Here is a 27,470-nt window from a genome sequence, read left to right as displayed (position 1 = left end):
GATGTGATCTCTGCTCTTCCCTGTCTAGGAGTTTCTCCAGAGATAATTCTGGATATTTGCCACCATCAGAATTAACTCTAACTATCAATGAGAAATAAGGATTAGGGTTTATCTGATAATCTTTAATTGAGTTAAAGTTTATATCGGGGTCAGTGGCAGGGTCAAGGGATATCCGTGCACCAGTGGATACAGACTCAAAAATTTCTAAGTCTATTTTCTTTTTATCGAATTGAGGAGCATGGTCATTAATATCCTCAATCATCACAAAGACATGAAAAATATTTAAAGGATTTTCCACCACAGCTTCCAACTGCAGCTCACATCTTCTCCTCTCTTTGCATATCTGCTCCCGGTCTATTCGGTCCTTCACAAGCAAGTCCCCACTCTGCGCGTCTACGTTGAAGTGCAGCTTCTCTGCGCTAACTCGCAGCTTCCGAGCTGACACATCCAGGACACTGAGCCCCAGATCCTTGGCGAGGTTCCCCACCACCGAGCCCTTGGCCAGCTCCTCGGGAATGGAGTAGCGGATCGGCTCTCCGAGCGCCGAATAGAACAAAGGCAACAGCCAGGGAAACAGTACCTGCCCGCGGCCGGCGCATCGCCTCTGCGCGCAGCTCCCTCCCATCACTCACTCACTCGCTCGGGTGTTTTTCCACTGGATCCCCCACTTCGCAGCTGGGAGAGAAAGTTATCTACCACGCTGGAAGAGTATTCGGTCCAGGACAGGCGGAGCCCAGTTTCGGGGATGGGAATCTGTGCGTGTATTCTCCAGGAGTGAGAGGGGTTGCTTCTGTGTGTTGGTGGCTGCGCAGGAAATCCCAGGCAAGAGACTGAGGGATCCCGGGCGTTGGAGCTTGCTCTGCACTGGCCGACAGCGGCGCCCAGAGGCTGCATTTGGAACTGCAGACTGTCTTTTGAATTCTTTATTTCCAAAATATGTACGTTTCTTTTTGAAAACGCAGCTATATATTAGTCGCAAATTTTAGTCTCACTTCGATATTACATTATATACTTACATATTTAGTTTTTAAAATAAGTTTATTCCGAATACTTTCAAACTTATACAACAGGTAGTATTGTGGACTTTCATATATACCTATCATCCAGTTTCAACAATGATCAATATTGAGGTCAATCTTTTGTAATTACATACTTCACTCCCCAATTACTCTAAAGTAAATCCCAAACATCATTTCAATTAGCATTTCTTCTAGACGTCATTTCTTCTAGATAAGGCATTACATTTGAGAATTGTTATCTTTCAGCCTATTATGTTCTACAAGCTGTTACTAGATTATAGATGGAAATAAATCATAAGTGAATTAATCTAGTGCAAGAAAACTAGTCTACTTCAACAAAACTAGTCTATTTTAAGTAACTAGTCTAGTTTAAGAAAACTAGAATTCAGCATTTTCCATTCTCTGCCTAGTAGTCATCTATCTGGTGAGCCTTCTGTTTTACAAGGCAGGTGACGTATTTGTAGCACAGAAGAATAGTTACCTACCATGATATATATCAATATCTGTTACTGATTTTCCCAAGTAAATATGCATTTTATTTCTTTATTTTTTTATATCAAGGATTGAATCCAGGGGTGCTCTACCACAGAGCTACATCCCAACCCCTTTTGTTTTTTTATTTTGAGATACATCTCACTAAATGCTGAGGCTGGTCTTGAATTTGTGATCTTTCTGCCTCAGACTCCTAAATTGTAGGATTACAGGCCTGTACCACCGCACCTGTCAACACACATTTTAAAATATTGATGAGCACATAGTATCAAGGCTACCCCCAGATAGAAATTTAATTTCTCACTTGATTTCTTCTATCATTCATTCACCATTCAAAAGTGTATTATTCAATTTCCATGGGTTTATATAGTTTCTGTAGGATCTTGTTGTGTTGATTTCTAATTTCATTCCATTATGATGTGATAAGATGCAAGGAATTATGTCAATATCTTTTTTTATTAGCTAAGAGTTGCTTTGTGGCCTATCAGACAGAAAGTTAAGGGGATGATTTTCCTATTCTATGGTTAAAAATATGATTTCTGAATGATGTTTTACTTTTCTTTGGTAGGTGAAGAAAAAAGTGAAATAATTAAAATGTCTGTATGTTGTTATGGATTTCTAGCATATTAGTTACTTTCTTCTTAGGAAACAATAGAAATTTGAAAAATTCATTACAGAGACAAAAATGGTTCTCTAATTCCATAGAAATAGTAGCATTTATCTATGTATTTATGGATCACATATTTAGAATAGAATCTTGAGTCCATTTCAAAGCTCATTTTCAAATGGTCTCCTGAATGTGATTTACTACTTGAAAGTTGACATTATGTTTAAAATTATACTAAATAATATGTTATTTTCATTATAGCTAAAACCCAGTAAAATATTTCTAGAATCTCCCTAGCATTTTCTGAGAATATTTTTCTAACTTATATCCCCTATTCAGGTTCACTTTTAGTCTTAAAGTTTGGAGAATGAAGCCAGAAGTTAGATAGAGCTGAAGAATACATTTTAATTCCTTTTACTTGGTCATTTCACTGTGTTCAGTTTTAGAAACTTCTCTTGAGCAAGAATATAATATAGAAAAGAAGAGTGTCAAACTACTCTTCATAATTTGACACTATAGCATTAAGAAATTATTTGAGTACATAGAATAGAGGATGACACAATTTTTACCATTAAAGGAATAAAAAAAATGCTTTGTTATGGTTTGGAAATAAATAACTGAAGTTTGGATCTTCCTCAAAAAAGATCTTTAAATACATTCTCTACACACTTATGATCTAAAAAACAACAGCTCAATGGGGGTGGTTTCCCATCATAGAAAAAGAAGAGTGGAAGCAGTGAACCTGGGATTTCAGCTGTTTCCTCTAAGAAAAAGGCATCTGCTTTCTTATTAATTTACCCTTACAACATAGTATCACAGTAGAAATGGTTTTAGGGATAAGGTTTCACAATGGGGTCACTGGAGATAAAAATACTTAATAAATTTCAGGACGAGAAATCCAGCTAGAGAATTAGTAGTGAACTATTATAAACAATCAAGCAACATCACCTCAATAGCCCACACCCCTGCAGGACAATGACAGCTGCCCTATGAAGAACAGTTTCTGTGATACTAGGTTAATTATTATGAAAAAGTGAAAATTACATCAATGATTCAACCAATTAATGCCTCCTTTATATGTTTGGGCAAAATCATGCTCAGTGAAAATATAAAGGGTGAGAAACATTAATATCAATCTATGCTACGTCAAATAAGAAGAGATAATGAGAAAGTAGTTACAGACAGTAAAGAAAAAAAATCCAACTCACGGGAACCAAAGGAGTGTCTTCAATAGGAAACTTGGAATCAAGTGAATGGCCCAAAGTCTCCTTTTTCTCACAGCTCTCCTGGCTGATGAGCATGTCTGCATAGTTGGGTTGGGGAAAGATAATGTGGCTCTTTCTAGAGTCAGCTGTGAGAGAAAACTCCTGGGAACAGGTCTGCAGGAAAGCCTGCACCCCCTCCACGCCCACAAAGTGCGAGGTGGGCAGACCAGTCAACCCACCATTTTCAGCCTGTAGCAGATGCAAGGAATGCCATCGCCGAAACTTGAGCCCCAGCAGAACAAGGACAAAGGTGAGGAAGACGCAGGAGACAGCAGCCACTGCCACAACCAGGTAGAGCGTGAGGTCAGAATCTCTGGAATCTGCAGGGATCTCCATGCTGCCCAGGTCAGCCAGGATATTGGGGATACTCTCAGCCACAGCCACGGTGAATGTGACAGTGGCTGAGAGAGGTGGCTGGCCATGGTCCTGCACAGCCACCACAAGGCTCTGCTTTATAGCATCTCTATCCAGAAGAGTCCTTGCTGTTCGAACCTCACCTGTGTGCAGCCCCACAGAGAAGAGCCCTGCCTCACTAGCTTTGAGCAGGTGGTAAGACAGCCAAGCATTCTGTCCTGAGTCTCTGTCCACTGCTACCACCTTGGTCACAAGGTATCCAGGCTCTGCAGAGCGGGGTGCCAGCTCTACCCCAGTGGAACCATCAGTGGGGAGAGTGGGGTACAGGATCTCAGGGGTGTTATCATTCTGGTCCAGCACAAAAAGGCTCAGTGATGCGTTACTGCTGAGTGGTGGGTTCCCGTTGTCACTTGCCCTTACCTGTATTTGAATATTTCGAAACTGCTCATAGTCAAATGATCGCAGTGCATACAACACACCAGTTTCAGAGTTAATGGATACATAGGAAGAGAGAGGAGCTCCCTGGATGATATCCTCCACCAAGGAGTATGTAACCCTAGCATTTTCATTGTTATCAGGGTCATGGGCAGTTACTGAGAAGATGGAGGTGCCTCTGAGGTTGTTTTCCGGAAGGTAGATAGAATAGGAGGCTTGAGAAAAGGCAGGTGGATTGTCGTTGATATCAGTCACATACAGGGTGATGTGAATTTCCGTAGATAGGGGTGGCATTCCTCTGTCTGTGGCTGTCACAGTGATGTTATACTCAGAGGCTTTTTCTCTATCAAGAATTTGGGCTGTCAACAACCTGTAATAATCTTCTATTGAATTTTCTAATTTAAAAGGCAGATTCTCCTGGATGGAACAGAAAACCTGACCATTCTTCCCAGAATCTTGGTCCTGTGCATTAAAAAGAACGATAACTGTTCCCTGAGGAGCATCTTCCCTCACTGGACTAAATAAAGATGTAATAGTCACTTCGGGTCTATTGTCATTTACATCTTCCACCATAATTAGCACTTTGGTTCGCCCTTTCAATCCACCACCATCTTCAGCCTGTATTTCCATTTCATAAAATGAACATTCTTCATAATCTAGACTTTTTGCTACAAATATCTCCCCAGTATTTTCATTAAGCTGGAATATGGGAGATTGTTTTTCATTGATTTTCCGGAATTTATATGTCACTTTCCCGTTGGCTCCCTCATCCGCGTCGCTAGCTCTTACTGTAAGCAATAGGGTGCCTGGTGGCACATTCTCAAGGACTTTGGCTCGGTAAATCGGTTGAGCAAACACTGGGGCATTGTCGTTTGTATCCAGCACTGTCACCTGGATGCGCACTGTGCTAGAGCGACATGGGTCGCCGCCATCCGAGGCGGTGAGGACCAGGTGGTGAATAGCCTCTTCTTCTCGGTCCAGAGTGTGCTCCAGCACCAGCTCCGGGTTTAAGGTTCCATCGTCTCGCGTTTGCACGTCCAGGGAGAAGTGGTGACTGGGGCTGAGCTGGTAGCTCTGCAGGGAGTTCACGCCCACATCCGGGTCAATGGCTTCTGGGAGTGGGTACCGAGCTCCAGGAGCAGCAAGTTCATTAATTTTTACTTCCAGATTTTCAGCCTCAAATTTTGGTGCATTGTCGTTGATATCACGCACTTCTATTTCTATTCCGTAAAGTTTTACGCTGTCTTCAACCAAGACTTTAAAGTGCACCAGACACCGTGCGCTCTGGGCGCAGAGCTCCTCCCGGTCTATCCTGCCCGCGGTGATTAAGCTGCCGCTTTGTGGATTCAAAGAGAAAAGCTGCGTCCTACCTCTGGAGACAATTCGGACTCCGCGATCTGCCAGCTCCCGGGTTTCCAGTCCCAAGTCCTTGGAGATATTCCCCACATTATAGCCCTTTTCTCTTTCCTCCGGCACCGAGTAGCGGATTTGACTGGCCTTGGCCTCCCACAGCGTCCTCAGGAGCACGCACAGCAGGACCAGTCTTCTGCAATGCTGGCGTTTGGTTGGAGCTGCCATTGTTGCCTCGCTACGGAATTCTCTCAGAATGCTTACCGTGTACACTGATGCATTAGATTCTTCTCTTCCTCCTCCACCGTCTGGTGATCTTTTTCCTCAGGAGAATGCCGGAGTGCCCCAAAATTAGAGATTGAGTTTCCTTGCAGCTCAGGAGCCAGTTTGTGGGATAGGCGGGGCTTTGTGTAAAGATCTGAAAGGAGCAGAGTTTCCAAAGTTGGCGAACAGCGGCGCTCAGAGTCCTAACTCGTTACTACACCGAGATATTCAACTTTAAAATATTCCTTTATTTTTGAGATATGTTCTTGCTGTATTGCTCAGACTGGTCTTGAATTCCTTTTAGGCTCATGCGATGCTGCTGCCTTAGCTTCCAGAGTATCTAGGACTGCAGGCGTGTGCCCCTGGGCACCGCGAGATTTGCAAAATTTGATCATAGAGGATGGTCGAAGAATTCTCTTTTCTCATTTGATTTTGGACTTTTGAAATTGTTTCTAGCATTCACATTTGAAAAGCATTACCATTTGGGTTATTTGAGTTGTAAATGAAATGGAATGAAATTTCATTAAGTATAAAATCACCAGGTTTTAAAAAATATTAACTAACTTTCTTTGTTTTTGGTAGAATTCTACACACACTATAGATATGTAAATTCTTGTAGTTTATTTTTTAATGATTCTTAGTTTATTTTCTATATATCTGTTAGTTTGCAGAAGTAATGATGTGCAGTTCTCTTTGGAAATATGTTCATATATTCATATTTTTCTTAATTTGAAACTTGTGTTATCTATTTATAGATGTATATCATATCATTATATTGAATGAATGTATATGAACAGATTAATCACATTGAAATTATTTTATAAAGTTAATTTAGGTTGATGGTAAAATTCCTGAAGAAAAGCTTCTTCTAAAACTTGTGTCATGAAAACATTTTTTTGGGGTGGTGGTGGTGGTGGTACTGAGGATTGAACCCAGAGGTGCTTTTACCACTGAGCTACATCTCCAGCCCTTTTTATTTTTTTTTCATATCAAATCATTTATTTACCCTGTTTATTTGTTATTTTGAGACAAGATAGTGCTAAGTTGCTAAGGTTGACCTTGTATTTGTGATTCTATGGCTCAGCTTGCTGACTACCTGGGATCACAGGTATGAAAAACCATACCCAGGATAAAAATAATTTTTGCTAGGCAATAATTATAGATTTTTTCCCTAATATTGCTAAAGTTTAATAAGATTGTGGTTTTAAAGATCCACACTTTTGCGGTTATTCAAACTTTTCTTCTATTTCAAAAAAGTTTAGCTTTCTATGTGAATACACGATACATATACAGATATGGCATTTGGAAGATTCAAATGAGCACATAGGATAGAGCAAGTATCCATTTCCATATTTCCATCCTCCATCTAGACATTTCACTTTTTTTTCTTTTTCTTTTTGTGGTGCTGGGAATCAAACCCAGGGCCTCATGTATGCTAGGCAAGTACTCTAACAAGGAAGTACATTTTTTTCTTAGGATTTTGCATCCAACAAAATCTGAAAGAATTTAATGACTTGGAGCTTATGATTTAAGTGAGTCTCTTTTTTTTTTAAAAGAGAAGGGGGGAGAGAGAGAGAGAGAGAGAGAGAGAGAGAGAGAGAGAGAGAGAGAGAGAGAATTTTTTAATATTTATTTTTTAGTTTTCGGCGGACACAACATCTTTGTTTGTATGTGGCGCTGAGGATTGAACCCAGGCCTCATGCATGCCAGGAGAGCGTGCTACCTCTTGAGCCACATTCCCAGCCCAAGTGAGTCTCTTTCATACACACAAACACACATAGCATTTTTCATGCATTTAATGTGAAGTCAAAGAACCATAAATATAAAGGAACTAGACATGAGAAATAAACAATACAAAGGAATGGAATCTTTCAGTAAACTTGGCAAAGGAAGATATCACTAGCTGTGTCTTTAAAGAATGAATTAGGGTCTGTGGTTGTGGCTCAGAGGTAGAGCAATTGCCTGGCATGCATGAGGCACTGGGTTTGATCCCCAGCACCACATAAATAAATAAACAAATAAATAAATGAATAAAATAAAGATGTTGTGTCCATCTACAACTAAAAAAATTTAGAAAAAGGAATGAATTAAATGATTTTCTACTCTAAATTTAATATTTACATAATATTTAAATATATGCTAAAGAATGACAATCAATGGATAAACATCATTAGCTTTGACAGAAGAGAGAAACTATGTCCAATCTTTTTGCCAAATTATTAAGAGGTCACTCTCATACTTTGTAAATCCTGTAACCTTTTAATATTCCCTGGAATCTGTATTATATTTTATAAGCACTCATAACTCAACCACCCATAATTCAATTCTTCACAATTTCTATGAGGAATGGAAATTATAACTAACAAAGACAACTCAATAGATCTGAAAATATGCAGTATTTCCAGGTTAATACAGAAAATGGATGGATGATGAAAAGTTTTAAAAACTTAAATGGAACTCACCGGTGCTAGAGCTTCAGGATGGCAAGTTGACTCACTGGAATTACAAAGTGGAAACAAAGTTCCTGGTGACTCACTACAGAGTATGTTTTGTCCTGAACTCAGTGGATCATTACTTTGTAGGAAATTAAACTCTGTCTTTCCCGTATGTGCAACGCAGAGATTATAGGAGTAAGGCAGAGTTCCCTCACTGTAGTTGGGCTGAATCACAGGTCCAGGCTTGGCGCACAGACCAGGTTGAAAGCAGCCCCAAGCCTCATTGCTGGAGGAGTGCCTCAGGCGCAGGGCAATAGCCAAAATCACTGCCAGGAGGAAGAGCACTGAGATCAAGGCCAAGGCCACCACCAGGTAGAACTGTAGCTCCACCTGCGGGTCAGGGGGCAAAGGGCGGTCACTGAGGTCTGGCAGTGCCTCCTGCAGGCTGTCCGCGAAGACCAGATGCAGCGTGGCGGTGGCCGAAAGAGGCGGCTGGCCACCATCACGCACAGCTACCAGCAGGCGCTGGCGGGACGCGTCCCTGTCGCCTAAGGTGCGAGCAGTGCGCACCTCACCAGTGCGCAGCCCCAGGCTGAAGAGTCCGGGATCACTGGCCTGCAGCACGTGGTAGGACAACCAGGCATTGTGTCCAGAGTCAGCGTCCACCGCCACCACCTTGGTGACCAGGTAGCCGGGCTCCGCGGCGCGCGGCACAGTGTCGAAGAGCGCTGAGCCATCGGGCGCCAGCGCCGGGTAGAGCACCCGCGGCGCGTTGTCGTTGCGGTCGCCTACCAACACGCGCAGGCTCACGTTGGCGCTGAGCGCGGGCGAACCATGGTCACTAGCCTGCAGAATCAGCTCAAAGGAACGCAGCTGCTCGTGGTCGAAGGCTCGCTGCGCGAACACCACGCCGCTCTGTTCGCTCACAGACACGTAGGATAACAATGCCCGAGGCTCCAGGTCGCTGGCCACGATGGAGTAGGAGATTTGGCCGTTGGGCCCCAGGTCTGGGTCGGAGGCGCTAACTTGAGCGATGGAGGCTCCAGGAGGGTTGTTTTCTGCTACGTAGACTACATAGGAGGCCTGGCGGAAAATTGGAGCATTATCGTTGACGTCTCCAATGTTTAAGGTGACCAATATGCTGGAGGAAAGGGGCGGTTTGCCCCTGTCAGTGGCAGTGATGGTGACATTGTACTCCGGGGTCAGCTCTCGATCCAAGTTCCTGTCCGTTACCAACTTATAAGAATTTTTAGATGAAGAGATGATTTTAAATGGGACTTCACCTTCTAATCGACAATTAACCTCCCCATTTTCCCCAGAATCTTGATCATGGATTTTGATCAAAGCAATTAGTGTTCCAGGTACTGCATTTTCTAAAATCATTTCAAGCAGAGAATGAAATGTAACTTCTGGGCTATTGTCATTTTCATCTTGAATGTTAATTTCAACAGTACATTGTGAGACCAGTCCTCCACCATCCCGTCCTTCTACTAAGAGAGAATATTCTTTAGTGTCTTCAAAATCCAGTACCTTTTGAGTCGTAATTTCCCCACTCTTTGAGTTTATACTAAAGACTTGCCCGGTTCTGTAGAAAGAATAAGTAATTTCTGAGTTGATTCCCTCATCCTGGTCCATGGCTGACACTTGCAGTACAGCGGTGCCTGGAGGCACATTTTCCCGAAGGCTGACTCTGTACACTTCTTGGTTGAATACAGGGGGATTGTCATTGGCATCAGTGACCTGAATCCGTAGTTCAGTGGTGCCACTTAGGGGTGGATTTCCACCGTCCAAGGCAGTCAGGATTAAACGATGGAAACTCTGTTGTTCCCGGTCTAAGGTTTTCTCCAATATCATTTCCGGGTATTTACTACCATCTTGTTTCTCTTTATTTATCAGTGAGAAATTAGGACTTGGAGAGAGTTTATAATTCTGTAGAGAGTTTAATGCAATATCTGCATCTTCTGCTACTTCTAATATAAATCGTGTGCCTGGCTGAGCAGACTCACTTATTTGCAGATCAAAGAAAACGTGCGCAAATTTTGGCGCGTGGTCATTAATGTCCTCGATTTCCACACTCACGTGGTAAAAGTTCAGTGGATTTTCAGCAACAGCCTCAAACTCCAGAGCACAAATTGGCTGCCTCCCGCAAATCTGCTCCCTGTCTAGCCTGCCGCTCACAAGCAGTTCCCCTGTCTCTGAGCTCACAGTGAAGTAAGACTTCTCCGAACTGATACGCAGTTTTCGAGTCGGTAACTCCAGGACACGGAACCCTAGGTCCTTGGCGAGGTTCCCCACTACCGAGCCCAAGGGCATTTCCTCGGGAATCCTGTAGCGGATCTGCTCAGAGAGCGCCCGGCAGAACAAAGACAGTAGGAAGGGAAGGAGCACTGGCCGCCTGTGAGTCTGGCCCCTCTCCGCAGCGCCGCTCCCCATCCCTCTTGCTCCCCTCTGCTTGCTCACCAGTCAGGAGACTCTGGAGTACGAATGATCTCCGTATTGCAGATATTCGGAGCTCCGAAAGGACTCTTAGTTCCAGATCCAGTCCAGAAAAAAATACTCTTCTTTTCCGTAGGAAGTAGCGGTGTAATGGCTGGACTGAAGAGTCACAAAGAGCTGCTCTGGAAAGCGCGCTGCGGTTGCGCGAGGAGATGGTGAGCTCCAAGCTCTCCTCTTTGGACAACAGCGGCGCCCAGAGTCCACAGGACGAAACTGCAGCCGTGCTGTTTCAGTTTAACCAGTAGTATAACTGTCTAAATAAGCCATTTTTAATGTATATATGTATATATACATATACATATACACACAATTAATACTTTTATTTTGTTTATTTATTTTTATGTGGTGCCGAGGATCTAACCCCACATGCTAGGTAGGAGCTCTACCACTGAGCCACAACCCCAGCCATTTATGTCAATATATTTACCTCATATTGTAAAGCCCTCTTTCAAGTATCTTTCCTCTTGTTTTCAAATTGTTGGAAGCAGCACATTGTATATCTCCATTCTTAGATCATTCCACATATATTGAATTCTTATCTAAAGCCAAGTATTGCCCTTGTGAGTTACAATACAATAATGAATAAGGCAGGGATCTTGCCCTCAGACTTTAAAGTCTACTGATTTTACAAATTTATTTTTCTTCTGTAGCTATAATATGTTGAAACTATTTTTTCTTCTTGCATCGATTCCCATGATTCTCCATTTTAGGCAATTGGTACTGTTTCATATCATTCATATATATATATTCAGGAATAGCAATACTTTTGAAAACTAATTTTGTAAAGTTGTGATTCATTTGTTTTGGGGGGCACCAGAGATTAAACTCAGGGATCCTCTATCACTGAGCTACATCCAGCTATTTTTATTTTTTAACATTTATTTTTTAATTATAGGTGGACACAATATCTATTTTATTTTTATGTAATGCTAAGGATCGAACCCAATTCCTCACACATGCTAGGTGAGCACTCTACCTCTGAGCCACAACCCCACCCCCTATTTTTATTTTTTATTTTGAGACAAAGTATCATTAATTTGCTGAGGCCGGCCTCAAACTTGCAGGCCTTTTGCCTCAGCCTCCTGAGCAAATGAGATTGCAGGCATGCACCACTTGGATGGGCCATTAATTCATTATTAAAATTTACTGAGGGAACTATTCTGCATTATAAAGTCACAAAGGGATATTCTAACAGACTGCATTATTTCCCTATCTATGTACCTGCATTATACTAAAGTAATTATTTCAGAAGGAGAAATTTAATTCATAGTAAGTTTATTTACATAAATTTACTGAAATTTAAACAAATTTTTAAAAATTTAAAATTTAAACCAATTTTTCTAACCTTTTACTCCCTTTGTTCAATGTTTTAAAACAACATCTTTAAGGAAAGCAAGGGTTTTTTTTTTCTATAAGGACAACTTTCCTTACCCATTATTAAATTGCAAAATGTCAGTAATATAGTTGTCTCATCAAATCACTGTGGACCCAGATGCTACAGAGAGTAGGAAGGTAACTCCCACCTTGATATATATGTGACACAGGATGGAGATGGAACGCTGCGTAACCATAGGAAAATAGCTTTTTAAATAACAATAACAAAAGATTTATCTTGGGCTGGGGATGTAGAGCTCTTTTGTAGCATGTACAAGGATCTGGGTTTAATCTCTAGCACTTAAAAAAAAAGATTCATCACATCTACATCTTATGATCAAATCAGGGCTTAGATTTTTTTTTGATGCTAGAAGAAGAAATATAGAAGATGTTTAGTCCAGATGGAATCATTTTTAATTTGTGTACAAGAACCTTTTGTTTTAAAAAATCAACATTCTCAAGCTATCATCATTTTATATGGAAATACAACCTAAAAAGCTCATTGGAACTCTATTGAAATATGTTCTTCTGTATTTTACAAAATCCACTTTCTGTAGTTTTTTTTTAATTTTTTTTTATTTCAGATTTGATTTTGATGCTTTCACTTTTAGTTCTTTCACTTTTGGAAAAGGCTCATCCCAGGCTTTAGATTCCATATTTCCATTGGTATAGACCAGGAAAGGGTGACTATTATCAAACACTTAACATATATGAATCAGTCTTACCTCCCACCAAGATCTACCCTGTCAGATGTGTTTATGTTTTAATTACAGTAAGAAGTAGTAAAGCTTTGATGGGCCCAGATGCAGAATCAGAGATCAAAAGATATTTAAAGTGAAGAAATCTTCAAGAGCCTAGGTATAGGCTAAAGACAATCATTATATATATATATATATATATATATATATATATATATATATATATATATATATATATATCTTAGAATATATTAACTGTGTGTAGGTGGCTAACTAATTAACTGAATGAGTGATAACAGGAGTAAGATAGTGAAAGGAATAAAAAGATTGAACAATTGAAAGCAAATTAAACAACTTATGACATTCAAGTTCAATTTTGTGTGTGTGTGTGTATGTGATGTTGGGAATGAGGAACCTGAGGCCTCATAGAGGCTAGACAAATACTCTACCACTAATCCATATCCCAGCCTCAGAGTTCAATTTTGTAATATCACCACATATCCCAAACTTGGTGGCATGCCTTAAAAATTACCTTCAACCATCTTCAAAATGTCTCAAAATGCATACATTTAAATAAAATAAAATTCTTTTGAAATATAAAGGTAAAAAAAGAACTGAACTCACCTGAGCAACTTCATCTTTACACTCATGAAAATTTATGGGTGTTAACAAAGAATCATTTTTCTCATAGCTCTCTTGGCTAATGAGCATATCTGCATAGTTAGGCTGAGGAAAGATAACATGGCTTGTTTGAGAGCCTGCAGTGAGGGAGACCTCGTGAGAATAGGTCTGAAGAAAAGCTTGTATCCCATCAATGCCCACAAATTGTGAGGGGTGCACACCTGTCAGTCCACCTCCAGAGGCCTGGAGCATTCGAGACTTTTGCCAACGCTGAAGTCTGAGTGCCAGCAGCACAATGACAAAAGCAAGGAAGACACAGGAGACAACAGCCACTGCCACCACCAGGTGGAGTGTGAGGTCTGAATCATCTGAGACCCCAGGCGTCCTGACACTGCTCAAGTCTGCCAAGACTTCAGGGATGCTGTTGGCCACTGCCACAGTAAGTGTGACTGTGGCTGAGAGGGGAGGCTGGCCGTGGTCCTGGACAGTTACTATGAGACTCTGCTTGAATGCATCTCTATCCAGCAGGACTCTTGCTGTGCGCACCTCACCAGTGTGCAGCCCCACTGAGAAGAGTCCTGGCTCACTGGCCTTGAGCAGGCGGTAGGACAGCCAGGCATTCTGTCCTGAGTCTCTGTCCACTGCCACCACTTTGGTCACCAGATATCCAGGCTCTGCTGAGCGGGGAGCCAGCTCCACACCAGTGGAGCCATCAGTGGGGAGGGTTGGGTACAGGATCTCGGGCACGTTGTCATTCTGGTCTAGCACATATAGGCTTAGTGACACATTGCTGCTAAGTGATGGGTCTCCACTGTCACTGGCAATTACCAGTAACTGCAAGTCTTGGATCTGCTCATAATCAAAGGAGCGCAATGCATATAGGACACCAGTGTTGGAGTTGATGGAGACATAGGAGGACAAGGGTGCTCCCTGGATGGTGTCTTCAGTCACAGAATAAGTGACCTGTGCATTTTCCTGGCTGTCAGGGTCATGTGCAGTCAATGAGAAAATAGAGGCTCCTTTCAGATTGTTCTCTGGAATATAAGCTGAGTAGGAGGCATGAGGGAAAATGGGTGCATTGTCGTTGGTGTCTGCCACAATCAGGGTGATATAAGTTTCAGTTGACAGAGGTGGGGATCCTAGGTCTGATGCTGTCACTGTGATATTGTAAGTAGACTCTTTTTCTCGGTCCAAATATTTCCATGTAACCAATCTATAATAATTATCTATTGACTTTTCTAATTTAAAAGGTAAATTATCATGTGTGTAACAAACAACTTGACCATTCTTTCCAGAGTCTTGGTCATGCACATTCAAGAAGGCAATTACCGTACCAGGAAGAGAATTTTCCAATACTGGGTTAAACAAAGACGTGATGATCACTTCGGGTCTATTGTCATTTACATCTTCCACCATAATTAGCACTTTGGTCCTCCCGAGAAGTGCTCCCACATCTTCAGCCTGTATTTCCATTTCATAAAATGAGCATTCTTCATAATCTAGACTTTTTGCTACAAATATTTCCCCAGTATTTTCATTAAGCTGGAATATGGGAGATTGTTTTTCATTGATTTTCCGGAATTTATATGCCACTTTCCCGTTGGCTCCCTCATCCGCGTCGCTAGCTCTTACTGTAAGCAATAGGGTGCCTGGTGGCACGTTCTCAAGGACTTTGGCTCTGTAAATCGGTTGAGCAAACACTGGGGCATTGTCGTTTGTATCCAGCACTGTCACCTGGATGCGCACTGTGCTAGAGCGACGTGGGTCGCCGCCATCTGAGGCGGTGAGGACCAGGTGGTGAATAGCCTCTTCTTCTCGGTCCAGAGTGTGCTCCAGCACCAGCTCCGGGTTTAAGGTTCCATCGTCTCGCGTTTGCACGTCCAGGGAGAAGTGGTGACTGGGGCTGAGCTGGTAGCTCTGCAGGGAGTTCACGCCCACATCCGGGTCAATGGCTTCTGGGAGTGGGTACCGAGCTCCAGGAGCAGCGATTTCATTAATTTTTACTTCCAGATCGTCAACATGGAATTTTGGGTTATTATCGTTAATATCAGTTATTTCTATTTCTACCCCAAAGAGTTCTCCTCCATCCTCAACGAGGATGTTAATATTTACAAGACACCGCGCGCTCTGGGCGCAGAGCTCCTCCCGGTCTATCCTGCCCGCAGTGATTAGGCTGCCGCTTTGTGGATTCAGAGAGAAAAGCTGCGTCCTACCTCTGGAGACAATTCGGACTCCGCGATCTGCCAGTTCCCAGGGTTCCAGTCCCAGGTCCTTGGAGATGTTGCCCACCAAGGTGCCTTTTTCCACCTCTTCTGGAACCGAGTAGCTAATCAGTGCTGTCCCGAGCTCCCACAATATCGCCAGGAGTGTGCACAGCAGGACCAGCTCGCCACGTCCTTGGTGATTCTTTGGAATCGCCATTGTTCTTTCGCTACAGGATCCTTTCAGAATATTCCCGGGGCATGTGTGTCTTGTTCACCTTTTGGGGGAAGTCGTGGAGATCTTAATGTTACAGAAAATTTAGGGAAGCCCTAAATTTAGGACTGAATTTCGCTGCAGCCCAGCAGTTGGTTTTGGGAGCTGCCAGTCTTTGTGATGTGTGAGCACGGAACATCAGATGGCCTTCCGGTTGCAATTCTCTCCCAGTAAGTGAACAGCGGCGCTTGGAGTCCTAAGCAGTTACTGCACTTAGATACAGATTACTTAGATATGTAATAGTGAGGAAAAAAAATACTAGTTGCTTTTTATACTTTGTTTTGAATTTAGTTAATTTGTCTCTAAATGCATATTTTAAAAGAGATTGTCAAAGAGTGTAGGAGAAAGTGGGGGTGAAGGTTTTAGAAAGCATTAAATGATTGATTTTTGGAATAGCCTTATATTAAATTACTTTCCTGGAATATATTTGCTCCTCTTAAAAGAAATACAACAATTGTTCACATTGTGTCTTAAGCTTTACTGTAAGTGTCTTCAATATATGTTATCCAATAAGTGATAACTTCAGTTGTTCACTGAAAATGACTTAATTTTTAGGCTCAAACAGACCTATTGAAGATTGATTCAGAAGTTGTTTTATTTGGTATAAAATTAATCATTATACTAGCTTCCTAGAGAGTTGTTGCTTTTAAGTTTTCTTTCTAAATGCTATTTTGATTACACATTGATACTTGTTTTCAAATTAACATTGTGAAACTTTATCAGGAAACCCTTTTGCAATTCACATTTTATCAGAGATTATATTGTCTTACTGTTTCATTTAAAATATTTATTTTTAATCTTTAATCTTTATATTTTATTTGAATAGAAAATACTTGAAAAGTACAAATGAATATGCTACCAAAAGCAAATCTCCATTCCACCTCTTTAACGAGAGAGAAGATTGTACTTTAAAGCAGACTAATTTTTAAGGTAGACAAATATTCCAAAGTTGGTTTTAGCAACAAGCTAAAACAACAATAAAAACAACAATAGAAAGTAAGAAACACATAAGTATCACTAAGAAGTCAAACAATAAGTGCTACTACAAAAATTCTCTTTCGTTCAGTATTTTTTAAAGTAGCTATTAACTGATGCAGTTGCTAAAGGATACCTAACAAATAGTTGAGACAATGCACTATTTTAATATTCAAATCAGATTGGCACACTGTCTAAAAATTTGAAGCATTCAAAGCTACTCCTATTCAAAATGTACTAGAATGATTAGAAGACCATGGGCAAGTTAGTTTAGGGCTGAAAAAGACAGTTTAGCATTATATATTAGAAGTGTGTAAGAGAGGAACAACAGAGGCAAAGCATTGTTTGCCTTTTCTTTGATGGAAACTACTGAATGGGCTTCAATACAGAGTGGCCCTGAAAACCCTATGCCACAGGTAAGAAAAATCTGCTTTCAATCTTTTGATAAGCAAGCATAATGAACCTTCTGCTAAGTAAATGGTTATGCACGTGCGCGCGCACACACACACACACACACACACACACACACACCACATACACAATACATAAAATTAAAAGGGGTCCTTGGAATAAAAACCCAGATTGACTCCTTATTCGAGAAGAAAGTAAACATAAAAAATAAAACAACAGATGCCATAGGAAAGGAAATCATAGCTAAAATATTGAATAAAATATCTAGTTTTACTTTAAGGGTTTATTAAAATGACTATTTCTATATTATAGCATTTCCAAGTTAAAAATGTATTCATTGTATACAATTTTAACTTACAGGAAGAAAACCTTATGGATAAATCCACTAACTTCTTAGGGAAGAGTTAATAAGTTAATACTTATCTAAGGTTTTCACTTGGTAGTTAAACCACAGATTGACTGCTTTGTAAACCGGAGCTTGGTAAGACACACCTAATAAGCTATATAATTGCTCCTGCTTGGCTCATCCTTTGAAGAACTGAATGAAAGCTTTTTAACTGACCACTCTTTTTATTTATTTATTTTTTGGCTGTGCCAGAGATTGAACCAAAGGCCTGAATGTTAGGCAAATGTTCTCTTATTTAGTTCACTACCTGCCTCTCACTACAACTTTCTCACAAGATAAAAAATTGTGATTTTCCTGTGAACATGGAGAATTGGGTGGAAAATGAATACTAGGTCATGATCAATGGAAACTTACCTGATGGGAGGTTGACTCACTGGAATTACAAAGTGGAAACAAAGTTCCTGGTGACTCACTGCAGAGTATATCTTGTCCCGAACTCAGTGGATCATTACTTTGTAGGAAATTAAACTCTGCCTTTCCCGTATGTGCAACGCAGAGATTATAGGAATAAGGCAGAGTTCCCTCACTGTAGTTGGGCTGAATCACAGGTCCAGGCTTGGCGCACAGACCAGGTTGAAAACAGCCCCAAGCCTCATTGCTGGAGGAGTGCCTCAGGCGCAGGGCAATAGCCAAAATCACTGCCAGGAGGAAGAGCACTGAGATCAAGGCCAAGGCCACCACCAGGTAGAACTGTAGCTCCGCCTGCGGGTCAGGGGGCAAAGGGCGGTCACTGAGGTCTGGCGGTGCCTCCTGCAGGCTGTCCGCGAAGACCAGATGCAGCGTGGCGGTGGCCGAAAGAGGCGGCTGGCCACCATCACGCACAGCGACCAGCAGGCGCTGGCGGGAAGCGTCCCTGTCGCCCAAGGCGCGAGCAGTGCGCACCTCGCCATTGCGCAGCCCCAGGCTGAAGAGTCCGGGATCACTGGCCTGCAGCACGTGGTAGGACAACCAGGCATTGTGTCCAGAGTCAGCGTCCACCGCCACCACCTTGGTGACCAGGTAGCCGGGCTCCGCGGCGCGCGGCACAGTGTCGAAGAGCGCTGAGCCATCTGGCGCCAGCGCGGGATAGAGCACCCGCGGCGCGTTGTCGTTGCGGTCGCCTACCAACACGCGCAGGCTCACGTTGGCGCTGAGCGCGGGCGAACCATGGTCACTAGCCTGCAGAATCAGCTCAAAGGAACGCAGCTGCTCGTGGTCGAAGGTTCGCTGCGCGAACACCACGCCGCTCTGTTCGCTCACAGACACGTAGGATAACAATGCCCGAGGCTCCAAGTCGCTGGCCGCGATGGAGTAGGAGACTTGGCCGTTGGGCCCCAGGTCTGGGTCGGAGGCGCTAACTTGAGCGATGGAGGCTCCAGGAGGATTGTTTTCTGCTACATACACTACATAAGAGGCCTGTTGGAAAACTGGAGCGTTGTCGTTTACATCACCAATGTGTAGGGTGACACTAGAGCTGGAAGAGAGAGGCGGCTTACCCCGGTCAGTGGCTGTGATGGTTATGTTGTACTCTGGGTTCTTCTCGCGGTCTAGAACCCTTTCCGTCACTAACTTATATGTATTTCTTGAAGAAGTTAGTATTTTAAATGGAGTATCCCCTTCTAATTTACAAATAACTTCTCCATTGTGACCAGAATCCTTGTCACGGATTTTAAGCAAAGCAACTAGTGTACCTAGCTCAGAGTCCTCCATAATTAGGTTGGGTAGAGATTGGAATATCACTTCTGGGACATTGTCATTTTCATCTAGGACTTCTATCTCCACTGTACATTGTGCAATCATTCCTCCACCATCCTTTGCTTCCAAAACAAAAGAATATTCTTTGATCTCTTCAAAATCTAATGTATTTAGAATAATAATTTCCCCAGTATTAGAATTCAGGTCAAACTCAGGTCTCAGGCCAGCTTCGCTGAAAGAGAAAGTGATTTCGGCATTGACACCTTCATCCTGGTCGGTAGCAGTCACCTGAAGCACAGTGGTTCCTGGGCGTACGTTTTCTGGGAGGCTCACCCTATATATCTCTTGGCTGAACACTGGAGGGTTATCATTGGCATCAGTCACTAGGACCTGTATCTGTGCAGTGCTACTGAGAGGTGGCTCTCCCAGGTCCAAAGCAGTCAATGTCAAGTGGTAGGATTTCTGCTTTTCCCGGTCTAAAGGTGTCTTCAATACCATCTCCGGGTATTTACTGCCATCTGATTTCTCTTTACTCACGAGTGAGAAATAATCATTGGGACTAAGTTGGTAATTCTGTAGTGCATTGGTACCTATGTCTGCATCATGGGCAGACCCTAATACAAATCGTGTGCCTGGCTGAACAGACTCACTTATTTGCAGATCAAAGAAAACGTGCGCAAATTTTGGCGCGTGGTCATTAATGTCCTCGATTTCCACACTCACGTGGTAAAAGTTCAATGGATTTTCAGCAACAGCTTCAAAATCCAGAGCACAAACTGGCTGCTTCCCGCAAATCTGCTCCCTGTCTAGCCTGCTGCTCACAAGCAGTTCCCCTGTCTCTGAGCTCACAGTGAAGTAAGACTTCTCCGAACTGATACGCAGTTTTCGAGTCGGTAACTCCAGGACACGGAACCCTAGGTCCTTGGCGAGGTTCCCCACTACCGAGCCCAAGGGCATTTCCTCGGGAATCCTGTAGCGGATCTGCTCAGAGAGCGCCCGGCAGAACAAAGACAGTAGGAAGGGAAGGAGCACTGGCCGCCTGTGAGTCTGGCCCCTCTCCGCAGCGCCGCTCCCCATCCCTCTTGCTCCCCTCTGCTTGCTCACCAGTCAGGAGACTCTGGAGTACGAATGATCTCCGTATTGCAGATATTCGGAGCTCCGAAAGGACTCTTAGTTCCAGTTCCAGTCCAGGAAAAAATACTCTTCTTTTCCGTAGGAAGTAGCGGTGTAATGGCTGGACTGAAGAGTCACATATTGCTGCTCTGGAAAGCGCGCTGCGGTTGCGCGAGGAGATGGTGAGCTCCAAGCTCTCCTCTTTGGACAACAGCGGCGCCCAGAGTCCACAGGACGAAACTGCAGCCTGTGCTGTTCCAGTTTAACCGGTAGACAATTGTGTCTAACTGAAACTATGTAGGTTCGTGTATATATTTAATAATGTTTTAAACCATAATCTCAGACACGCTTTATCTCATCTTTTCAGGGTTTTAGGAAAATCACGTAGATTTAGTACATAAATATTTTTTCTGTGGCTCTAACCATTCCATAACACTCAAATATATATTTAGTGATACAAAGATGACTGCAACAAACTTGGCATAAGCCATGATAGAGTACAGTTGTTTTACATACTTAATCATTTGTAATAAAGTGGATAATGCCCCCCCCCATTTTTGCTCCTAAGGTTTCAACCCACTTTTCTACTTACTTCAAGATGGTTAATTTGTTTTTTTCCCCAAAAACATTAATAATGCTGAAATTTGTTTTAAAGAAGATGCAATTCGTACTTATCTCTAAATACATCTCTTTATCTAAAAGAGTTTCAATGATTTCCTTTCAGAAATATTACCTGATTCTCATTTCCACTCTCTCAGGGAAGGAAATGAGTTTGTCTGATTGTTAGCCTATTCCTTTTCTATTCTGCAATCACTCTCTGGGTCACAAAATATAATGTCAATATTCAAAGACACCAAGGAAATAATATATATGTGTTTTTGTGACACTGAGAATTGACCCAGGGCCTCATGTGTGCTAGGTAAGCCCTCTACCATTGAGATACATCCCCAGGCCTCAGAAATAATATTTTGCCTTGCAACATGAAATCACTGAGGTCTATTGTACTCTAATACTGGTCTCCATTCCAAACTTATTTTATTCCTGATGATGATCTCAGAATTTCTACATCCCTGGAAAGTTTGCTTGCGATAGCTCCGTTAATTTAGTGATGATTTCTCTCCTTCATTTAAAAAATAATTTTAAAGCATCTAACTAATTTTGATCAGGAAATTTTTTTTATCTGGCATGATAATCATATTTCTGCCAGATGACATTTTCTTACACAATATCAGTAGTGTTCCTTTGTAAAGTGATTGCACATCTGAACCCTGCAGAATGAGTGAAATATCTCTCATGCTATTGCACTGTTTCTTATATGGAAAATGCTACCAAATACAGCACTGGAAAAATATCCTTTAAATTAACACTGGAAAGATCCCAGGAATTGAGATTATCTTATTATCCACTTCTTACAGATGATCATCATCTGAAGTATTAAACTTCATGAAAATGCTATACAAAAGAATATCCAAGCAGTCCCAGATTGGGTTGTTTCTAGTTGAAATTTTCAGCATACCCAATAAATAAAAATGACTACTGTTCTAGAGTTTGAGTGCAAGAGATGGTTGTTTTGTAGAGCTAGCTTCTCCACTTGTGGAGCCTTCAGAATACTCCACATGGACATATCACTAAAATGGTACCTTGGAATTCTATGTTAAAGCATGCAACTGCCTATTTCATACATGCCAGTTACAAATTGAAATATTTTGTTTGACATTTTATTGGTTTTGTCCAATGACCTTTAGTATGGCATTAGACACTGTGTCTTTTATACAGATGTTAATGAAAGTTGACACATTTTATTCTTTAAGTGTCAATCTCACTTTCTAGTAGCATCCCAACTTTCTTAGATACTTTAAAATAGATAAGGAAGCCATCACAATTTTTAAGGCCACCAAGATAAGGTACATGGAAGTGAAAGCAGAACACAGAAAAAAGGTTCAGACTGGAAAATCCTTAAGAACCTTTTAGAGACTCAAATCATAAAGAGAATCCTGAGAAGGCAGCTGAAGAATGTTTTGCTCTTCCTAACCTACCACACAGAGAAAGACTCAATAATTCATTCTCTTTTATAAAACACATGAGTTAAGAAGCTGGTGGTACTGCATATTGGTGCAACCACTCTGGAAAACAGTATAGAGATTCCTCAGAAAACATGGAATGGAACCATCATTTGACCCAGTTATCCCACTCCTGTATATATATATATATATATATATATATATATATATATATTCAAAGGATTTAAAATCAGCATACTACAGTGATGTAATCACATCAATGTTAATAGCAACTCAATTCATAATAGCTAAGCTATGGAATCAACCTAGGTGCCCTTCAACAGATGAATGAATAAATTGTGGTATGTATGCACAATGGATTATTATTCAACCATAAAGAAAGATGATTTATGACATTTGCCAGAAAATCGATGGATCTGGAAACTATAATGCTAAGTAAAGTAAGCCAATCTCCAAAAAAACCCAAAGGTTGAATGTTTTCTTTGATATGTAGAAGCTAACCCACAATAATAAAGGAGTGAGGGGATGAACAGAAGTTCAGTAGATTACACAGTGGGAGACAGAAGGCATGGAGGGGGATAGGAAAAAGAAATACAGTAGAATGAGTCTGACATTATTTTCTCATGTACATATATGAAAACAACACAGTGGACATCCATACAAATTGGATTCTAACTAGAATACAATATATTCCATGCTTGCATAATCATATAAAAATGGATCTGCTTTCAGGTATAACTACAAAGAACCAATAAACAAATTTAATTACTAAAGAAACAAGAAAAGAAAAAAGAAAAACAAGTGGTGGGGCTGGGGATGTAACTCAGTAGTGCAGCACTTGCCTAACATGAGCGAGGCAAGTTTAATTCCCAGCACTGAAAAAAATTAAATATGCTTGCAAGAAAACCAAGTGGAAAATAAGTGAAAGGTAAAAATACAACAGCTTACTTATTAATAATCTTGTACAAAAGGCTTTCACTACCTTTCAAATTAGGTACCATAACCTATGTGTTCTATATTAAATTATCAACAATTAAATAAACCAGTAAACTTTTTTTTTTAAAGAGAGAGTGAGAGAGGAGAGAGAGAGAGAGATAGAGAGAGAATTTTTAATATTTAATTTTTAGTTCTCGGCAGACACAACATCTTTGTTGGTATGTGGTGCTGAGGATCGAACCCGGGCCGCACGCATGCCAGGCGAGCGCACTACCGCTGAGCCACATCTCCAGCCCAACCAGTAAACTTTTTACCTCTTTCAAGCTTTCTTAACCCTTATCTTCAAAATACTTGTTTTACAAATAATAGGAACATTTCTTGGAAAACATAATGGTCATAGAAATAAAGATAAAGGAAGAACTGAACTCACCTGATTCCTTGGTACTTCACTCTGACATTCATGAAAATCTATGGATGTTAACAAAGAATCATTTTTCTCACAGCTTTCCTGGCTGATGAGTGTGTCCACATAATTGGGCTGGGGAAAGATAATGTGGCTCTTCCGAGAATCTGATGTGAGGGAGATCTCATGGGAATAGGTCTGCAGGAAAGTGCGCACCCCATCCATGCCCATGAAGTGTGAGGCAGGCAAATCCTCCAACCCACCACCTGTGCCCTGGAGCAAGCGTGACTTGTGCCAGCGCTGCAGTCTGAGTAAAAGCAGCACAATAACAAAGACAAGGAAAACACAGGAGACAGTGGCCACTGCCACCACCAAGTAGAGTGTAAGATCTGAATCACTGGGGTCCATAAGCGTCCCATTGCTGCTAAATTCGGACAGGACATCTGGTATGCTGTCAGCCACAGCCACAGTGAATGTGACAGTGGCTGAGAGAGGTGGTTGACCATGGTCCTGGACAGCCACAACCAGGCTCTGTCTGAGTGTGTCTCTGTCCAGAAGGGCATGTGCTGTGCGTACCTCACCAGTATGCAGCCCCACAGAGAAAAGCCCTGGATCACTGGCCTTGAGCAGGCGGTAGGACAGCCAAGCATTCTGGCCTGAATCTTTGTCCACTGCCACCACCTTGGTCACTAGATAACCAGGCTCTGCAGAGCGGGGAGCCAACTCCACCCCAGTGGACCAATCTGTGGGGAGAGTGGGATACAGAATCTCCGGCACATTGTCATTCTGGTCCAGGACAAACAGGTTCAATGAAACCTTGCTGCTGAGAGGTGGGTCCCCACTGTCATGTGCAGTCACTCTCAGTTGTAGGTTGCAAAACTGCTCATAGTCAAAGGATTGAAGTGCATACAGGACACCAGTGTCAGAGTTGATGGAGATGTAGGAGGACACTGATGTCTCCTGGGTGGCGTCCTCATCCAAGGAATAAGTGACCTGGGCGTTCTTGTCGCTATCGGGGTCGTGTGCAGTCACTGAGAAGATGGAGGCACCTCTGGGGTTATTCTCAGGGATGTAGATGGAGTAAGAGGAGTGAGAGAATGTAGGTGGGTTGTCATTGGTGTCTGCCACATGTATGGAGATGTGTGTTTCTGTGGACAGAGGAGGAATCCCACCATCTATGGCTTTCAGTGTGATGTTGTACAAAGAGAGTTTTTCCCGGTCCAGGTTTTCTGCTGTGACCAATCTATAATAATTATCTATTGATATTTCTAACTTAAAAGGCAGATTTTCTGGAAGAGTGCAAGTCACCTCTCCATTCTTTCCAGAATCTCTGTCTTGGAGGTAGAAAAGAGCAATTACTGTCCCAGGAGGTGTGTCCTCAGGAATTGAGTTGCTTATGGACATCAAAGTCACTTCGGGAGCATTGTCATTTACATCTAAAATTGTGATTAATACTTTAGCTTTTGTCAGACTACCAGGACCATCCTGAGCCTGAACTTCAATTTCATAGAAGCTAGATTCTTCATAATCCAGGCTTTCTAAAGTTGATAATTCTCCTGTAAGGGAGTTCAGATGGAATATCTGTAGAAGTTTTGGAGTTATTTTTCGAAAAGAATATGTCACTTCCCCGTTGACTCCCTCATCTGGGTCAATTGCATTTACTGTGAGAAGTCTTGTGCCCACTGGTACGTTCTCAGGTACAGCCACTTGGTACTGGGGTAGAGAGAAGACTGGTGTGTGATCATTCACATCCACTACTGTCACTTGGATATTCAGGATGCCAGATAAGGGTGGATCTCCACCATCATAGGCTGTGAGGACCAGGTGGTGAGTCATTTCTTCCTCTCTGTCCAGCACCTGCTCCAGCACCAATTCTGGGTATTTATTTCCATCGTCTCCATTTTGCACAACCAGGGAGAAGTGGCGATTGGGGCTGAGCTGGTATTTCTGGAGGGAGTTCGTGCCCACATCTGGATCTCCAGCCTCATTTAGCAGAAACCGCATCCCAGGAACTGTATTCTCCGTTATTTTTATGTTTATTTCTTCCTTCAAGAATCTAGGAGCATTGTCATTAACATCCAATATTTCCACTTCTATAGGGTAAAGTTTCATTTCATCCTCAACAAGGATGTTAAAACTCACCAGACACCGCGCGCTCTGGGCGCAGAGCTCCTCCCGGTCTATCCTGCCTGCGGTGACCAAGCTGCCGCTTCGCGGGTTCAAAGAGAAAAGCTGCGTCCTACCTTTGGAGACGATGCGGACTCCGCGCCCCGCCAATTCCTGGGGTTCCAGACCCAGGTCCTTTGCTATATGACCCACAAAAGACCCTTCGTCTGTCTCTTCTGTCACGGAGTAGAGAATTTGTCCTGCCCAGGCTTCCCACCAGGTCCCCAGGAATATGGAAAGGAGGACGAATCCTTTGTAGTTCTTGCCCCTCTGCCGAGCCGCCATTGTGGTCCTGAGCAGTCTCGGGACGTCCTGCTGAATGCAGATGTTTCTGCGTGGACTCCTCTGTATTCGGAAGGGAGACCCAGAACTCAGCTGTATAGAGGCTTGACTATGGCGCAGCTTGAAAGAGGGCTTGTCTGAAACTGCCGGATTTTTTTTGTACGTGCTGTAAACTCGGTGGTTCCTGTAGGATTTCATCACACCATTTTCCCCTGGTTGGTGAACAGCGGCGCTCAGAGTCCTTACTAAGTTATTGCATCATATTGAAGCAAAATAAACTGGTTTTACAGAAAATAGTTTCACCCCTCAAAAATATCCCTATTGTTTCTTCACTCCTAATATCTCTGATATACTTTAAAAATTCATTTTAAGACACTGATTAATGCAATAATGTTTATGGATGGGTATTTATTAATCTCATATAATTTTTTGACTCTTTTGTGTTGCAACTTTGAAGTTACTTTTTAGGCACTCACACTTTATGGAACGTAGAGAAAAATCAGTCATTGCAGCTAAAAAAGTAAACGTTTGATATATGTGTATATATGTGTGCATATTCATATATACCTATAAATGCATATATATATATATATGTATATATATATATATATTTCCTAAAAATGACTTCATTATCTCCAGTATTCAAGTTTTCTAAGGTATTCCACAACATAAAATTAAATATTAAAGATCTCTACTAGACAATCCTAGACAATCAAAATATGTTTAATAAAATGTAACATAAGCTCAATAGATCAAATCAAAATGATTTTATAGTTTTAAAGTTAGTACGTTATAGATAGCTATTGAGAAGCATTCTGACATTTGCTTTTTTTAAACTTGCATTTAAAATTTCAATGGAAAGTCTACTTGATTTTCCAGACATTGAATTAATTATCTTCTTTCCTTTATGAGATTTTTTCTATTGAAGAACCATTTATTTAGTTAGAATTCTGATTAGTTTATTGCCAAGCAAAGTTGTATTTTCTCATGATTCCTACTGAGTTTTACTTCCTTACTTAAAAAAAATATCATCTCAACATAAGTTTGATCAGACTGGAATGTTTTTCACAGATGATAAAAGTGATCAATAATTTGATAGACACATCCCCCATGCTTGAAAATTCAATATGTGCTCAAAATCTCTGACAGTCTTAGTATTGATGATTTATTTGGTAGTTCAAAGAGTCTTACTTAGCAA

At 41.7% G+C, this 27,470-nt stretch overlaps 4 protein-coding genes across 8 annotated transcripts in view; all 4 read right to left on the bottom strand.

Annotated features, from left to right (window-relative positions):
- The window catches only part of LOC113179652 (protocadherin gamma-C3), a 145,736-nt gene that overhangs the window by 92,837 nt on the left and 25,429 nt on the right, over window positions 1-27,470 (bottom strand). The window contains exon 1 of one of the 5 annotated variants that reach the window (XM_077800914.1): window positions 18,032-20,525. The exons of 2 other annotated variants lie outside the window; for them this stretch is intronic. In XM_077800914.1, coding sequence (XP_077657040.1) covers window positions 18,032-20,428 — 2,397 coding nt within the window. In that variant the 5' untranslated portion in view covers window positions 20,429-20,525. Of the gene's footprint in view, window positions 775-8,248; window positions 10,769-18,031; window positions 20,526-27,470 lie in introns of those variants that run through there. 2 more of the 5 variants (XM_077800910.1, XM_077800905.1) reach the window with 2 other exon arrangements.
- Window positions 3,294-5,823, bottom strand: LOC113179746 (protocadherin gamma-A9-like). The gene has a single exon (XM_077800353.1). The coding sequence runs from the start codon at window positions 5,748-5,750 to the stop codon at window positions 3,294-3,296; it is 2,457 nt and encodes an 818-aa protein (XP_077656479.1). The 5' UTR covers window positions 5,751-5,823.
- On the bottom strand, window positions 10,748-15,831 carry LOC113179745 (protocadherin gamma-A8-like). Its single transcript, XM_077800327.1, has 2 exons — window positions 13,414-15,831; window positions 10,748-10,930 (listed from the first exon to the last, which is right to left on the bottom strand). The coding sequence occupies exons 1-2, from the start codon at window positions 15,829-15,831 to the stop codon at window positions 10,748-10,750; spliced, it is 2,601 nt and encodes an 866-aa protein (XP_077656453.1).
- On the bottom strand, window positions 20,522-26,275 carry LOC113179653 (protocadherin gamma-A7-like). Its single transcript, XM_026384370.2, has 3 exons — window positions 23,887-26,275; window positions 23,324-23,342; window positions 20,522-20,711 (listed from the first exon to the last, which is right to left on the bottom strand). Exons 1-3 carry the CDS (start codon window positions 26,273-26,275, stop codon window positions 20,522-20,524), a joined length of 2,598 nt encoding a protein of 865 aa, XP_026240155.2.

The sequence above is a fragment of the Urocitellus parryii genome, chromosome 1, assembly GCF_045843805.1.
Source record: "Urocitellus parryii isolate mUroPar1 chromosome 1, mUroPar1.hap1, whole genome shotgun sequence".
NCBI classification, from domain to species: Eukaryota; Metazoa; Chordata; class Mammalia; order Rodentia; family Sciuridae; genus Urocitellus; species Urocitellus parryii.
The sequence above is the reverse complement of the archived record's forward strand: the minus strand, read 5'-3'. Positions and strand labels throughout refer to the sequence as shown.

Coding starts and splice junctions, on each gene's coding strand:
- LOC113179746 (XM_077800353.1), bottom strand. CDS start 5,750: ATGGCAGCTCCAACCAAACGCCAGCATTGCAGAAGACTGGTCCTGCTG.
- LOC113179653 (XM_026384370.2), bottom strand. CDS start 26,275: ATGGCGGCTCGGCAGAGGGGCAAGAACTACAAAGGATTCGTCCTCCTT.
- LOC113179745 (XM_077800327.1), bottom strand. CDS start 15,831: ATGGCGATTCCAAAGAATCACCAAGGACGTGGCGAGCTGGTCCTGCTG. Junction 10,931..13,413: donor GTAAAGATGAAGTTGCTCAG/GTGAGTTCAGTT, acceptor GCACGGCTGCAG/TTTCGTCCTGTGGACTCTGG.